Genomic DNA, 16,731 nt, shown 5'->3' on the forward strand with positions numbered 1-16,731 from the left:
GGGCCACTAGCATTTGTTGATGATGTGAGTGTACAGGGACATATGCTGATCAGATACCACTTCACAGCGCAAATGGAACAGAGAAGCTTTACAGTTACTGAAGACAAAACTGAAAGCAGAGAGACCCACAAATAAGCAGCAGTGGCTGCAGTGAAGGTCTAGTGGAGTGTCTTAAGGAATGAAACAACATGTGATGAAGTCCATGGACTGTAGAAGTAAACCTACAAAAGCTATTTATTTATTTCAAATTCAAAACAATCATGTTTCAATAAACCTGAAAAAGCACAACGCATTTGGAATATTTTATTATGGCACACAAAACATGTAACCACATTTACAGGGTATCAGAAAGGATTTTTTTTGTATTTGGTATATAACAGTATATCAGTATAAAGTGCCCAAAACAATGGTTATGGTTTTGAAGAAGACTCATGGACTATTAAGTCCCGTTTTCTACTGTTTATCATGGCTGTGGTTTATAAAGTGAAATTTACAGACAATCATTAGGTTCTACAGAACATCGTCATGGTTACGGCGCATTTAGTGCATTTTTAAAAGAAGAAAAAGAACCAGCTGAGCAGGTTAATTCATTATTTATGCAAATGTCACATGCAGAGGGCTGTGCTACCCTGATAGTGATAATAAAAGAGTCTTACAAAAGGTAAATTACTCTAACACACACAGTTTCTAACTCAATAGTCTTGACATTATGTTGGTTGATATGCAAATTTATCTTACTTATAATACTGATATTTCCCAACAAATATATATTTTTATATAAAATAAATACATTTGAAACATCTTTTAATACATCTTGTACTTGAAATGAAATTCTTATGAATTTTACAACAAAATTCTTTTGCCGTGTGCATAATATTTATTAACATTTTAGAGCGTAAGAATTGAAACAGGATCACAATATGTTGCAAAACTCTGTGCTATTTTAAAAAAGAAGTGCATGCAGTGCAAACAGAAAGGGTGACTTACAAAACTTCAGTACAAAGAAGGAGATAAGAAAAATCGGACTCGTGGATAACGCCAAAGTTACAACTGCCCGAAGACTGTAGTCTGAATCCGAAGCAACTATATTTTAGGACAGACGATGCATTGCTGGGCCAAATGCAAAGAAGCAACAACGTGGTAAAGAGGAAATGGTACAAAACTGAGGGAGAGTGGGTGAATGTGACCTTTCCATTAGTTTACACAATCTTAAAACATAGAATACCAACCCACACTTAGAGTGCATACAAAAAGACACCTGCATTTCCAAACATCATCATGGTTTCTTCATACAGATACATGTGTTAGACACAAACATTACTTACATTAACAGCAGTATGTTTGTGAAGTAACAGGAGTGACACCAACATTACCAAAACGCTGCACAAATGTATGGGAAAGCAGCTTTGGGTTTCAAGTGTCTCTGATGTGGGCAGAGAGAATAGAGCTGCCAGAAAAACGTAACAGACAAAACATAAACTTTCATTTTCCTGTTTATAAAGCAAAAATCCTATTAAGTCAAACAAAACAACTCTACATGTGTGATTGCAGACTGTGCACAGAGTTGGGAAATCTATAAATTTTTTTACAGACTATAGATAAATATAAAAGAATATGTGCCATTTTGATTTTATGAATGAAATCGTAAATATGTTTTTGTTGAAAGTGCCACCTGAAAATGAGTTCTAGTTCGACATGCGACGACAAACAAGTACAAAGGTATTGTGTGGGTTTTCTGGTAGTTGTAAGCACAATATTTCAGTAACTCAGCAACTTGAAGTAAAAGAAGAGTAAAGTAAAGAATGATTAAAAATAGTGCAACCAGAAGCACGACGGTGCTTCCTGTAGTGGCAAGAAGCAGCTGCCATCCTAAATTAAGGTTAAACAAAAAAGAAGAACCTAGATCACCTGACTGGAGTCAAACTGTCACTACTGAAGGGTTTGGATAGATTCTGGCAGGCATGTATCATCCCGACAGTAAGGCATTCTGGAAAAATAATGTACAAACTCTGGCTCTATCATTTGTCCTTCATTTTCCTAAAATCAGGCAAACATTTCTTCATTTATACAACTTTCCTACTGTTGTGGCTGTTCGATAGCCACACCTAGGTTGTCGTAAATCTCCTTCAGCAGCAGTAGAGCTGTATCCTCCGATTCCCTAACAAGCAGAAAGACAAACCTTTTATTTGAAGTAAAAATATTTAAATCATTCCCATCAACCCTGCACAGATACAAAAAACTCACCAGTAACACAGATGAGACTGGATGGCAAACAGGTACTCGTTGAAGCTCTCAATGGGTTTCTCCTGAAGCACATAGTCAATGCGTCGACCTCCATTTAACATCCCCATTTTAATCTCACGGTGCTCTCTTTCTTCCACTGACTCTGAGGACTCTGCCTCATCAAACCCTCCTGAAGGGACAGAAATCATTTCAAACGAGGCTGCACGCACCGAAACCATGACAACACCCAACAGAGGCTCTTTGCTTTTACTTACCCTCTGTGGTAAAATAATTAACAGATAACTAAGTGAGAGCAAAGAGGGAAGCATGTGCTGTTTGCAGTGAGCAACACAAAACTAAATTTAAAGAGTAATAAAAGTTAAATGCAAACTGTGCAGCTAAATCCACTTCTGCAAACACTACTAACAATACTCTGAGAAGTCTACTCCAAACATCAATCAGTATATACTACCATCATAGATCCTGTCAGATGGGGTTGGGACGCTACCCCATGGCATTAGTTAATATACATTTTAGGCTTAAAAAAGCAAAACAAACAAAACGTGTTTTTACGGGTTTATATTAGTGAAGGAGGTTTGTCAATACTTGTCTACTATGACATTTTAGTTCATTTGATGTAGTATCAGGTACGTGTATAGTTATAGGCAAATCATGAGTAAATGTCAGTAAGTTGGGGTAGTTTTGACTGATGTGCTTGTTAGCTTGCAATGAATCCCTCGAGGCTCCCCTAAAAACCCCAATGCACTTCTGATGAACCTGCTGCTGTTAGCGTCTCAATCTATCTTTGCATGTACTGGCTTGTAATCCTGACATTAAAACATAAAAACTCTCAAATAACATTCCATTAGAATAAGGTTGTAAATGAATACCTGTGAGCCCTGAGATACAAAACAAAAAAACGGTATCCTGTCACTTAATTGCAGGACGTGCACCCACATGTAGCTACTGCACAAGGTCTACAGATGAATATCATATTCCAGCTAATTTCTCATGTAATTAAAAAAAAGAAAGAAAAGAAAACTTGACTGCTTTAAAACTGCTAGTGCTGCTTGTTCAGTCCACTGCTTTAGTTACACCGGCTTATGATACTGAGGATCCACCAGCCAGAACTAAAAGGAAAAGCGGGAGGCAGAAGCCTAACGGAGCCTGAGTCAGTAATGAGCTACAGGAAAAAATACATCATATTCCCTCTTTGTATATGAGCAAATGTAAATGCCGATGTAAACCTCTGCAACTGAGCAGCAAAGTAGAAATAATTAATTCTGCCTCTTTTGTATGAATACTGGAAACATGTTAGTTTTCTAGGTCAAGATGAGTAATGATGTATTCATAGGCTTAGAGCTTTCTGAGAGGACTAAAAGGTCATTAAACCAATGTTACAGCAGCTATAAATTACAATGAGTTAATTACTTGTTTTATTAATCAACCCCACGCAAATGACTATGCTAGCTTACCTCGAAAGTAATGCCTATGAATGGCACTAGACCACGCCAGTATTTTAGTCCAAAAATTAGCCCCTTTGTCTTCCCTCTTAGTAGAAGCAGTGACTGCCGCTGAGGCTGAGGTTCATAGTAAAGTAGTAAAGGGTGAGGGAAGCAGAAGAAAACACCAGATAGAGCAGAACAGAGGAGGGCAACATGCAGAGAGGGGTGAGAGGAGTACGAGGAGACTGAGTTAGACACACGTGTGCACATTCGCTCCCACACGCAAACACACACACAACACACACAAATAAAGCAAATGAACATGCGTTATTTACCCTGCGTCTCCTCAAGGGTTTTCTCTGTTGTAGTTTCTCCTCCTTCCCCCGGAGGCAGTGCAGCAACCGGCAGTCTGGCAAAGGACTGCCACGCAGTCCGTAATGATCCCAGGACATTGTTCTTCAAATCCATGCTCATTCGGGTCAAGCTGTCCTTTAGTTCTACAAAACAAAGAGAAACGGAAATGAGTTCCTACAATAGTACAGCTTATTTCAGTACAGAGAAATAATCATACCCAGGTGCATCCTCTTGCGGCCTTTATGGTGAGGGATTAGCATGGGCTCCAGGTCCACCTCGGAAACAATCATGGGCTCTATCCGATAGGCAACAGGATCATACTAAACACAGATAAAAGACATAAAAGATTACCTCTTTCATCATGTGAGTAGAGAAAGAGTCCAGCAGGTGCTTGTCTATATACCAACTATTTCTTTGGCAAATCTTTTAATCTTGAATTCAACAACTAAATAAAGAAGTAGTAAAGAGCAAAGAAGCTGTCTACTTTAATCCAATTACCTTAATCTAATGCTGTTAACATTTTTCATTTCCTCTTTTTTTCCCCAACTCATACTGGCAGGTGAGGTTTCTTTAAGAGATGAGTGCAGAATCAGAGTGGGCATTTGAGTTAAGTAAGGAGTTACTCACTGGGTGGTAGATGTTGTAAAAGCTCTTGCAGGTGGGGAAGGTGTAGTTTGGATCGATGCGTTTAAGCCCACGTACAGTCAGAAACATACCAATTGGAGAACCGAATGCAAAAAACGTCTGAGGGTGGAATTCAAGCTGCGGGTAATCAATGGATACCTGTGGAAAAATGGTGGGGTTAGCTTGTTACAGTGAGTTATAATTTAAACAGATTCTGTTGTAGGACACACACACACACACACACACACACACACACACGATAGAAATTTCTCCCTTGGTTAGCTGTGCCATCTGAAAATATTACAACATCCAGGAAGTACACCAGCAGGTGAGGAGGACACCAGGGAGATGGCCACTCATGCAGGACTAACTCATGAGTGTGAGGACAGACAGACAATGGCACTGGGATGTACCTTTCAATGGGACAAACACGGTACCCTAATAATGGCACAATATGACAAAAGTTCTCTTATCATTGATCTGCTGTAGTTTAGCTCCCTTGAGAGCCCCCTGTTCTGACTGAAGTATATATGAACAGAAACTCCAGACACAGTTAGGTCAAAGACAGCAAAGGACAAAGCCGAAGAGTATGTGGACACCATGTGAGACACACCTGTCCCTTGGCTATGCCTCCATTGGCCTGTCCAGGTAAGCGGGCGGAGGGGAGGAGAGAAGCAGGAAGGTGATGCATCAAAGCTTCACCCCCCGAGCAAAAATAACAATGGTGTATTTGTCTGCATGTGTTGTACCTGTCCAATGCCCACATCGAAGTACTCATAGTCCACAGCACTAGTGACAGACTGCGGCCTGTGCAAGTGGAACTGCTGAGGTGGTAATCCTGAAGACTCATTGCCATCCTGAGTACTTGTCACTTCAGGCTGAAGTTGTGGCCCTTGTGCCTGACACACTGCTCCCATCCTGCAGTCCTGTTATGAATAAGAAATATAAAACATTATCAGCAGGTTTTCCAAACATGGCTTAAACTATGTTAAACCAAAAAAAGGAAAGTAAATTAGCAAATTCATGTAAATCACTAAAATTCACCAATATTCTCCAATTGCATTTCATTCAAGTACAAATTCTTAAAAAAAAAAAAAAAAAAAAAAAGGAGGAAGAAAATCCACATAATTGAAATGAGCCAGACCTCTGGAAGCCATTTCCTTCTGACATAATTCAGGATCTTCTTTCTAGGTCCAAGAGGAATTCCCAAATCTTTAAGATCACTGTCACGGCAAAGAGCCTAAAAAAGAAGATCAATGGGTTTTTAAGTAGAATCAACTGACTCAGTGGGTGTTATTATGTGAACAGTATACAACCTTCAGTTCTCTCAGTGTGTATATTCATTATGTGTTACCAGAGATTCGAGATCCAGGTTTTCGTTCTGCAACACATCCAGATATTGCTGTAGGCCCAGTCTGTTCAGAGTCTGCTCCAGTGTGTTGCAGTTCAGGTGACAGGGCTCACCAGAGATCTTACGTAGAAGAGGAGATAGAACTGAAAAAGCCATGAAGAAATATACAATCTTTCCTAATCAGTAAAGTTTCATTATTCTTTGCTGGGAATGTCATGTTGTACCCCTTGTCTAGCTTGTGATTCATCCCTCTGATTGGTTAGCAGATCAAACAGGATCAGTGAACCTGCAGAAGTAGAGGCAAAGCAGAAAAGTTAAAACTCTGCATTTTAGGTCCCACGTCTTTGTGATTGCGAGAGTTTCTGCGTTTGCACATCTCTAACCCAGGCTATGGCCTACTACTGAAACTGTCCCGCTGAACTCTGGGTGTCTCTGCTTAAAGAGTACATGTAGCCTGTTGAACTCCGAGGCCACTGTGTCCACTATGGTCTGGCAGTAAGTGGGGCTGTTATAGAAAAACAAGTCCAGCAGAGTGTCATTGGTGAAATGTCTCAGCCTGCTGATGCTGGGGAGAGTGATCCTCTGGATGTCCCTGGGAAGTGGGGAAGACAAGAGAAATCAGAAAACAAGAAAAGCGTCTAACAGGGTCATGAGCTGGACTGCAACAGAGAAATCCTGTTTTGTTGATGTCCAATTTCTGTTCATACTTACTCATCAACACCAGTGGCATCTCCATGTAGAGCACTGTGCCAGTTGACTGGGAGGAACTCTACTCGGCCCACCTGACCTTCCTGCTGAGCACGCTTATAATGAGAGGCCAGGAGGGATAGGGAAACACTCCTGAAGTCATTCACTGGAAAGATATTAAAAGAGGTCATAAACACACATGGGAACATTTATATATACATATAAACAAAGAAACTTACCACACTGTATGATGGATCGGAAACGTAAGTCGCACGCAGGGCCAATGCCGTGCACCATGAAGACAACATGGTCCACCTTTTCTGGTTCACCTGCAAACACACGTACAAATATGATGAGCCTAAAGCGCTGACTGTGTGGGATACTTTCTGAAACTGGTGACGAGTAGCTTTCACCACATTATCATACATACCATCAGGTATTTCTACAGAGATGTTGTCTACTCCCCTTTTGACAGTTCTTGGCCGGGTATGTTCTGAGGGGGAGGACACCCAGTCATCCTGCAATCCTATTGGCTGATACTGCATTATCAACTGAGAAGAAAAACAGTGGGTAGAGACTTATATGGGTGACAAATAAGTTTAATTATATCTTTTTTTTTTTTAAAGATAAACAAAAAACAATGCTGATACAATAATACATAAAGTAAGAGAAGTTGTGACATTAATAATAGTGACCCAAAACAATACGCTTGCACAATAGTTTGGTGAAGTACAACAATGAGTAATATATGAACAAATGTCATCCATGTCATTTGATTCCAGTTACAAAAATGTGGCAATTGTCCATGTCATCTACTTTTAAACAAATTAGAATCAACCCCAACAAGTTCCAGTGGCCTCTCCCATTCCTGCTGTAAAAGTAAAGTCCTTCCATAAATAAAGTGTCCAAGTTTTTCTTTTATTCACATCTCTGAGACCTGTGATTTCCACATGGAAAGGGGAGCAGTGTGTCAATCAAGGATCTCATCTCTGACCCACATCACCATTATAGCTTTCCTTGCTAACATGAAAAAAGGCTGGATTGCATCTTTCTTTTGTTCCCAAACCTTCCAAACCAGACACAGATCTGCTGAAACTTGTTGACCTTTTGCTGCATTAACACTTGAACATAGTGGTGCCCGGCACATCTGATTGCAATGCAACCTGGTGTTAACGAGGCTTACATTTGAAACTGGGACAGTCTGGAGTGGTTCCTGTTGTGTACTTACAACAGATGAACGGACATGTGCAGATGTGTGGTAAAATATTATACTGTAACTTTTTATGCCTGCTGCAAACTGCCATGAAAGTTTACCCAGGCTCAAAGTTAACTCCTCAGAACAGCATCTGCATATCTAAAAAAAAATAAAAATCTATCTAACAGTTCTGAGTCATCTGAGCTTAGACTCAAAGTGTTTGATCTCTAAATATTTGTATAAGATTTGATGTATTAAACTGAACTGTCAGTGAATCAAATGTTTTAAGTCTTCCATTCTCAAAAAGATTAACAGCACCCGCTCTTTGCCAAAATGTAAAATTTGATAAGTTTCCTGTAATAACAGCTCTGGGTTATCAGCCAGTGTTGTTATAAGATAAAAGAGGGAGAGTGCTATTAAATAATTTTGTGAGTGCTCTCCAAGCTCACATCACATTAGTCATAAGAAGATTGTTTTTGGCAATGGGTGGCTTTTTTAAAATTTTACCCAGCAGGTTCACAGTAGAGAAAATCTCTAATATTTTATTATCTAAATAAGGTCTGTTTCCTGGTTGTTTTTTTTAATATAATAAATGTAATTTGCTTTCATTTTGTTTCTAATTCAGTGAAATAAAAAACATTTTAAGTATGCAAATAGTTCTTTGGGTGCCAGTCTCATGAACAGAATCACTCTTTGATATTTTAACAGCAGGCTTTACCTTCGGATTGTGTAAGATGACAGTCTCTCCAGTGGGAAAATCCAATTTCTTCTTCCATTCATCTGAAGTCACTGATTTCCTATAGGCTTCCTGCAAAATATTTATATATTAAAAGTGTTACTTAAGACCAAAGTTGAGAAGACTATAAAGTTAGAAAGTAGTCAGCTATAGAGAAGGAAGGAGTGCTGGTGAAAGCTCATTATTTGTGTCTGACTACCTCCAGATCCTTGCTGAAATCCTCAGGATAAGGCATGAATCTGGTGTCTTTATCTCCTTTGTAAAACCAGGTGCACCTGCGGACCTCAGAGGGAGCTTGCTCCCAATACACAGCGTGACGCTTCCTTTCCTTGACATGTACATCATACCGTTGCCCTTCCACAGCTACCACCGTATCCTCCTCGCCCTCGTCGCTGACTGCGAGGTAAAAACATACAAACGCAGATATAAATAAAGAAAGCACTCTGGTGCTTTGATTTAATTACAGCGTATGCTATTTTTACAGGACTAAACAAGTTACTTTACAAGTTAAATTTAATCACACGTTTTACTTTGCAGCAATTACTGGTCACTCATCAGTGACTTCATCAGCATCACCAAGTGAACAATAAGTTTATTCTTCTGAAATAATTTAATCATGTACCTGCTGTTAGAAACACCGTCCGCCTTTAGTTTAATGGACACTCATACCCTTTTATTTGTCAACTTAACCTTTATTGACAACATTTTGTACAACACCATTCATATTTTCATTGCGGTTGTCACACACAAGATCAATATTAATAATAATAATAAAACTACATGCTTCCCCCTAAACGTAGATTTAGACTCTTTCTTTGGTGTTTAAATATTGTAAAATTATCTACTGATAAGTACATCTTTCTGAACCCTTGAGGAGTATGTTATTTGTTCAAAGAGTCATACTTTTAAAATGACATTCTTATACCGCTGTTTTATTATTGCGTTCGTTTTCCTTTGGATGGGGATGTTCAAAACGTTAGTGTGTCAGTGGGAGTTAAGAACACTAAGACACACCCAAACCAACCCTGAAACTGAACTTCGGTTGGTTAAATTGTTAATAGCAGGGAGCATGTCCTAACAGAACAGTCAAATGGCCTACTGGGCATTTAGCCAGTGATAGCAACACTGTTTTGAAAGTTTATCTTTCCATCAGTTGTTCCAGGAAAACTCCAACTTTTGTAATAATGACACAGGGATTATGCAGATTTTCCTGGATACAATAAAATCAGGTCTTACTTCCTGGCATTTTCCTTAAAGGAAAATCACAAGTTTTAATAAAAAAAAAATTTTTTTAACCAGCTTTTCAAATGGGATTTTGTTTGTTTGTTCCCAGTATAGAATCCATTTTTATGACCTTAGTTAAGCAAACTGACAAACACATGTTCGTACCCTCCAACCACACCCTACTGTCAACAAAGGCCCAGAAAAATGCTTGCTGATATAACCCCAGACTATCCATTTGTAATAATTTAAGTACACAGTATCTTTTATAACGTACAAGTAAAATACATTCTTACTGTTGGTGAAGGCATTCTCTAGTTTGTCAGAGTCTTCTCTGCTGAAAGGAAGCCAGGAGGTGTTGTCATCAGCACGTCGACAGAAGAACCAGTGAGGCTGCACTTCTTGGTAAGGAGCATGAGCTGACTCCATGTCAAGCATCTCGAAAGAGGACGCTGAAGAAGGAGAAGCTTCGTCCACCACAGGTGAAGCCTGAAGAAAAATTATGGCGACATGATCAAAATCTGACATCGGTATTTCTTCCTGTGCTTACTGTCTTTGGAACAGTGCACTGTTCAACTCAGCAATTATTAGAACCAGTAAATTCAAAAGTCCGAACCAGGCTGTGCCTTTCTGTAAAATCCTATGAAGCAAGCCCAAACCATGAGACAGAACAAGGGGTGTCAGGAAAGACAGGATTAGGCCTTGTCTTCGTAAAAAGCACAAAGCCCTACTTTATGCTTTTCTTTACAAGCTGCCTCTTGTCTATTCTTCTTTCCACAACTGATAAAACTATAGCTTGTAAACAATCTACTTCCACTGAAAATCCAGTGTTAACACACAATGCTGCCAGTAATAATTTTGGCAATTCATTGTGTCAAACAGTGTCTGACACAACACCCGCCCACATTACTGACAGCAGCCAAATCAGTCTGCATTAAGCATCTGGACAGATTTATAATGACTGAGAATAAAGTGGAATGTGACCGAAGCACCTTCCCTAGGAATTAAATCTTGCTGTTATCTTGCAAGTAAAATTTCTCCCTGAGACTTTGTTAGGCACACAACTAACTGTACCACATATTTAATGACATGTCATGCAGGGGGAAAAAGCAACAAACCATCAGGAATGTAAATGATAAAACTCCAAAGTCACAGGCAGAGATATTCTGACAGTAGCCCAGATGATCACACCAGGATTGTTGTCACTTTTGCATTACCTGCTTTACTTAAAACTTTACAATGAGTCAAACCACAAAAAACAAACACTATTTAATGTCCATCTATTACTACTACACACTACCAGAGTGGCTCTCAAACTGCAGATTGGTGAAGTTAAAGCCTCAGTCAGAGACTGGCCGGTGACAGGCTGGAAACCCAAAATCTTAATTTAGATGAATATGGCTTTTATGCATGCTTAATAAGGAAGTCCAAGAAAGGCAAAGAAGTCACCCCCACTGAAAACACTGCATCCAGATAAACATAATCACCTTCTGGGATATGAAGTTTAAAAATTACTCCCATTATCCTGCTGTCCTTTATTAAGTGGCTCTACGGAGTAGTGGTTTACACAATTGGCTAACAAGGGAAAGATCCCTGGGTTCTTTCTGAGGGGAGACAGATATCCATTGGGGGTTGCATCAGAAAGAAGATCAAGCATAAAAATCTCCAAATCTGACTGCTCAAGCCTATCCTTCATGCCTTTGGGTTTTTGTTTTTTGCTAATATGTCATTTATGTCTCCAAAAGTTGATTCCGCAAGTTTAGGAGGTGAATAAATTTAAAATTGGATATTCTTTTCATATTAGAGGTTTCAAGCATATAACTTTTTTTCAAATTAAACAGAATCAACTTTTGGAGATTTACTTACCTGGATGATTGAGCATGCATCAAGATGCTACATTTCATTTTATGTATAGTCCCTTCTGTCACTTTTTTATGTCTGGTGAAACAGGTTAGGACTAAATTCATATTAGGGTTAGTGTTGCTGCATCCAGCAACATTTATCCCCCCCATGGTTATGCATGTACCCTCACCTGATCCTCAGGTGTGCTCCCCGTGGCCACTGTCTTAGTGGGGTTGTCGAGCAGGTCTTGGGAGTTATCGCTTGGGGCAGCCCGAAAGAGACCCCCCTCTTCACCTTCACTGACTGACATGAGCTCGATGATCAACTCTTACATGAAGCGGGCAGGAGGCCACACAGTCACAGGACATGTAACAACAGAGTTCTGCATGGATGACACAGACAGTCAGTGGCATCCCATACATAACCTGTTACAACGTGTAAAAACAAAAAATACAAAACGAGTGAAAGTGTTGCAGCAGATTGTGGCACAGAGAGAATAACAGGTGGTGAGAAAAGAAGAGCCAGCTAAGCTCCAAGGATAAACTGACAGCTGTCTCCTTAGCTGCTGGTCAGCAACGGTGAACAGAATGGAAATACAAAAAGCTAAAAGTTCACTCACACAACGGCTGTATCATAAGTTGTGATAATGTACGTGGCACGGAAACGCTGTACATTATCTTAACTAAAACAATGTTCATGGTTAACTGCCACGTTGTAAGCCTTGTATTTTAAAGGATGCAAAAACACAATCGCCGAGGCCAAGAGTTGTAGCGCTGGTTGAGGTTTATGCTAACTGAGTTACAATGGCTGGACGGGACGCTATTATTACAGTTCTTTTTGTTTCCAAACAGTGTTATTAGACATCACAGCATTAGTAACAGACAGCTGTTAAGTTAAACTCACCGACAACTTCACAAAGACCTAATGCAGAGGATTTAAATTGTTTGTTTATTCTATCTTGTCGTGGCTAGCTCGGTTAGCCGAGGACAGCCTCCTGAAACGATGCTAGATTGCAGTGACCTCGGAAATATGAACATTACTGAGTGAGCATTCACGACTGACTACAATGTAGGTCAAAACCACAGACTCGGGATAACTACATCAATTTGGATGTTTCTCCGATGCCTGTACTACAAAGTGTGATCATTAGAAGGCGAAGTGCTTAACCATAGCGTCTAGTGTTAGTATTAGTCTTCATAAAATAAAACAAACGCATCGTTATCATTAAAGTATTTTTATATATTTCTTATAGGTTATTATAAGAGCAGTTACATTAAAACCCAAGGAATAGTATCACAAAACATGAACTAAAGAGCTGCATTTTCGTAATCAAAGTGAAATCTACAAGGGGCTCCTGAAGGTAACGTTACGTTTACTTCCCTAACGTGGTACGGGGTGTTTCACTGTGCTGAAAACGAGGTGTACCCTACTCTGACACTTGTGCATTCATCCAGTTATATACAAAAACGTAAACGTGACGAGTGTCAAAAAGCCATCATCCACCATAACCTGGGATATTTCGATCCTGTGGGGATATCTTATAATATGACAAATATGGCAGAAGTGACAAGCAGCTGACTTTTGTCCAGATGCATGCTTAACTTCCCTGACTTTCAGCTGAGAGATGTTTTATAACTCCACCACCGAGCACACTGTAGATGACTAAAACATAGTTTTATGAGATTGTAGCAGCCGAACCCAGAAGTCTTAATGCGTGTTTGGACTGAAATCTGCACAGGTATGCGTAAAATGTGACTGTAGTAGGTGTACACTTTTCAAAAGAGATGAGTAACCAAGTCACACACGGGCGCACCCATTTGTGGAAGCGTAGCTTTCTCACGGTTGTATTTTCTGCAGACTCTGAGTAAACTTGTCACAAATGAAGAAGCCCAGAAGCTGCACCCAGCAGCACTCACTTGGCGTTAGATTACAGAACACTGCCTCATCATTCCCTTTTGTTAACATCTGGACATGTGTGGACCAATGCGCTGAGCGAGCTTCCACATAATGCAATATAAAACACTTAGATTCAAAAGCCGTTTTTGTTGGACTGGTGTCAAAGCAGTCTTTAATTCACACTTCTACTCCAGGGCTTCTGGAGGGAGGAGTGAACAAAGACACACCCAGTCCAACAAGCGTGTGAGACAGTCGGAGTAATGAGCCTGTGTGGAGCAATAAGAGGAGGGTGTGGCTTTTTACACAGGGAGAGCAGATAAGCTAAGTTTGCTTTGTAGACAGGGCAGGAGTTGCAGTCCTGAGCAGGCATTTTACCTTCAGTCAGTAGGACTGTGCGTTTCCACTTGTCTTCGCTCGGTCTTTTTTTCCGTGAGTTTTTAAACAAGACTGCGTGGTAGCAGCTTCCACCACAGAAGAAGTAAAACACAAGAAGACAGCTCCAGGAAAAACTTCAGCAGGCAGCCATGAAGGACAAAGTGAGGAGAGGAGGAGGAAGAAATCAAGCCAAGGCTGGTAAGAACTAGTCTGTGGGATGTGTTTTACGTGTGCGCTCCTCTTTGGCACTTTCTTCCTTTTTGTGCTTGTGCGAGGGGTGTCTCCTGTAGCAGGAGAATATGTGGAGGGTGAGACATTCCAGCACTGTACTGCTGCTCTGAACATGGCCGGTGCTTTTACCAACTTCCTGACCACTTGAAGCATCTCCTGCTGTGTATTTTGCGCATTTGAGTGCCACACACGTGCTGTGATGCAGCTAAAATCAATAGGAATATGTACACAGATGTGTACAATATCCCCTTACAACCTTTTTTAAGAAGTGAAACTCTACACACTTTCTTGATTTTTGTCCAAAACAGTTGCCACACTCTTGTGAGGACCTCCTAACGTGTTGCCACTCCCCTCATACATAACATGCTGATTGAGTTAAGGTAGAATATGCGCTAGCCTGTCACCAATTAAATTGCCCCGAGGGCGTTTTTCTTTAAAAAAATGTCATTAATCTTTGAACTGTGATTGACAGTTTAGGTAATTTCAAAGTACAGAGGAATGCTCTGACAATTACCGTTTTGCATGGTTACCATGAACGCGCTGTAGCATATACATTTCTTTGCTTCCTAGCTCGATTATAGTGCAAGCCAACTTAAGGAATCAATGCCAACATAGACTCTGTACGAGCTCCAAAAGAGAAGCGGAGGAGAGGAGGGACATTCTGACGACCAATCACAAACTGCTATTATTTTGGGTGCTTTCCAGTTGCAAAGTAGTCCCAGATTGACAGCAAGAGTTGTGGCTGTGCTGCAGAGTGAATGAATGACAGTAGCCAGAGATAAGCTCAAAGTTATTATTGGCCTCTGCAATGTGCATGTTATGTTTTAGTAGCCATTGTGTGAATGCATCATTGCAAGCAAGCCTGATCCATCACCTAGGTTTTAGTTTTGTGTCACAGTTTGCTGCTTTTATCTACATAGCAGCGTTGGGTGTTGGCTGTCCTTTCACTCTGAGATGGCATGTAGGCCGGTATGCAAATGCAACAGGTTTAGCCATACTTCCATTAGTGGAACACGCCAAGTCCTGTTCTCCCTGCAAGTGTGTGTAAAAAGCTAGACACTCCCCATGTTTCTTTCTCTCTCTCCCCCCCCCCTTCCCCTATTACTTGTATAAATTCACACTCTCCTTCAGGCACTCTGTTACATACCAAACTTTCCATCCTAGCTCATACTCATTTTAGAGGAAATTAGTGGGAAGAACGTGATAAATAATTATTACTATTCCTTTGTTGTTTGACTCTGTTTTAAAAGTGGCAACTAAGCAAGAGTATTGTGAATGTTGCCCAGATGGAGTCCCTGCCTCATCACGGTAGGTAAAATGCAAAAGGAAGGCAATGATTTGCAAGTAGTACAGCAAGAACGTGTCAAATGTTACAGCTGAGAAGCTGTAATCTTTTCTTTTTAGTATATACTTCGAGCAAACAATTTCATAAAAGTCGGGCTCCTTTCCCACCGTGCTGCATGTGTCCGCTTCTTCTTAACAGCCCTGCAAGTGTTTGGGAACTGAGGGGACCATCTGCTGCTGAAAGGGTGTGTGTTTTTTTTTTTTTTTTTTTTTTTTTTTTTTTCTCATTCTTGCTGCTCAACAGTTCAGGGCCGCCTTTGTCATATTTTTCTTTTAATCATGTGCCAGATGTTTCAGTGGGTGGCAGGTTCAGACTGCAGGCTTTTTCTGACATGCTGCTCAAATGGGTGCAGAAATATTGTTTGTCTCGCTGAAGGAAGCAAGGCCTTCCCTGAAAAAGGGAATAAAATACTTCAACATAAATGGTGCCTTCACAGATGTGTAAATCACCCAAACTTGATGCTACTTTTTGCTGTCCTTCAAAATGTTTGCAATCAGATATGATGATTAGCAGGTGTTTCACTCTGTTTTATGGGCATGTCAACAGAATCTCAGCTGTTCTGGAAACTGACATGTTCTGCTCCTTTTGCAGAACTCTTTGTTTATCCTGTTGAATCTGTTCCTCTGATTTCTCCTTCAAACAGATGCAAACAGCGTGACTGTTGGAAGTGATGCTGTCGGTATTCGCCTAGATGACGTCACATCGTTTTCTGTAAAGATCCAGGGAGCAGGAGTAGAGCCCTTTGAGCTGCAGGTACTGACTCACTGTCTGTTCCTATTTTCCTTGTTTTGTTTGTCTTTTTAAAAGCGGTGATGGCTATTCTTGTAGGGTCTTTGCCTTACAATTTATTGGATTTAACTGGTGTGTGTGTGTTTAAAAATTCATCTCTGTAGGTCCATGGCTTTTGGCTTGTTCAAGATGCAGTAATGACTCTGCTTTCGAGGAATGAGGTGTTCCCGCGCTCCAACGTTTCACTCACACTGGCCGGGGCAACTCTGGATCCCCTTGCTCAACTGCAAAACGTCAAGGGTCTTAAAGCAGGTGCCATCCTTCGCCTTGTGGAAGGTATCATGTTTCTGTTTTTAATAAGCTGTCTTTGGCTACCACTCAATAAGAAATTCACCAATATGTAAGAATTAAGTCAATTACTGCCTGTTTTATTCTTTTGGTAATTAAACCCATTTACACATTAGTAACATTTTAATT

At 40.3% G+C, this 16,731-nt stretch overlaps 2 protein-coding genes across 4 annotated transcripts in view; one reads left to right on the plus strand and one right to left on the minus strand.

The window, feature by feature from the left end:
- Positions 1-293: 293 nt before the first annotated feature.
- On the minus strand, positions 294-12,693 carry ddhd2 (DDHD domain containing 2). Of its 3 annotated transcripts, XM_005722244.1 has the most exons (20): positions 12,582-12,693; positions 11,869-12,060; positions 10,133-10,325; positions 8,815-9,011; positions 8,598-8,687; positions 7,115-7,235; positions 6,924-7,013; positions 6,709-6,850; positions 6,381-6,589; positions 6,222-6,283; positions 6,001-6,117; positions 5,791-5,886; positions 5,396-5,572; positions 5,260-5,286; positions 4,650-4,805; positions 4,240-4,342; positions 4,004-4,165; positions 3,699-3,803; positions 2,245-2,413; positions 294-2,158 (listed from the first exon to the last, which is right to left on the minus strand). In XM_005722244.1, the coding sequence occupies exons 2-20, from the start codon at positions 11,986-11,988 to the stop codon at positions 2,077-2,079; spliced, it is 2,418 nt and encodes an 805-aa protein (XP_005722301.1). In that variant the 5' UTR covers positions 11,989-12,060; positions 12,582-12,693; the 3' UTR covers positions 294-2,076. The 3 variants fall into 3 exon arrangements, with proteins under 3 accessions (XP_005722301.1, XP_005722302.1, XP_005722303.1); XM_005722245.1 differs by lacking the exon at positions 5,260-5,286; XM_005722246.1 differs by lacking the exon at positions 3,699-3,803.
- Positions 12,694-13,811: 1,118 nt separating this feature from the next.
- The window catches only part of LOC102207735 (clustered mitochondria protein homolog), an 11,797-nt gene continuing 8,877 nt past the window's right edge, over positions 13,812-16,731 (plus strand). Inside the window, exons 1-3 of the mRNA XM_005722247.1 lie at positions 13,812-14,147; positions 16,169-16,278; positions 16,419-16,590. Of these exons, the coding sequence (XP_005722304.1) occupies positions 14,099-14,147; positions 16,169-16,278; positions 16,419-16,590 (331 nt within the window). The 5' untranslated portion in view covers positions 13,812-14,098. The remainder of the gene's footprint in view (positions 14,148-16,168; positions 16,279-16,418; positions 16,591-16,731) is intronic.

This window comes from Pundamilia nyererei, unplaced genomic scaffold, assembly GCF_000239375.1.
Source record: "Pundamilia nyererei isolate P.nyererei 1_Seehausen unplaced genomic scaffold, PunNye1.0 scaffold00006, whole genome shotgun sequence".
NCBI lineage: Eukaryota > Metazoa > Chordata > Actinopteri > Cichliformes > Cichlidae > Pundamilia > Pundamilia nyererei.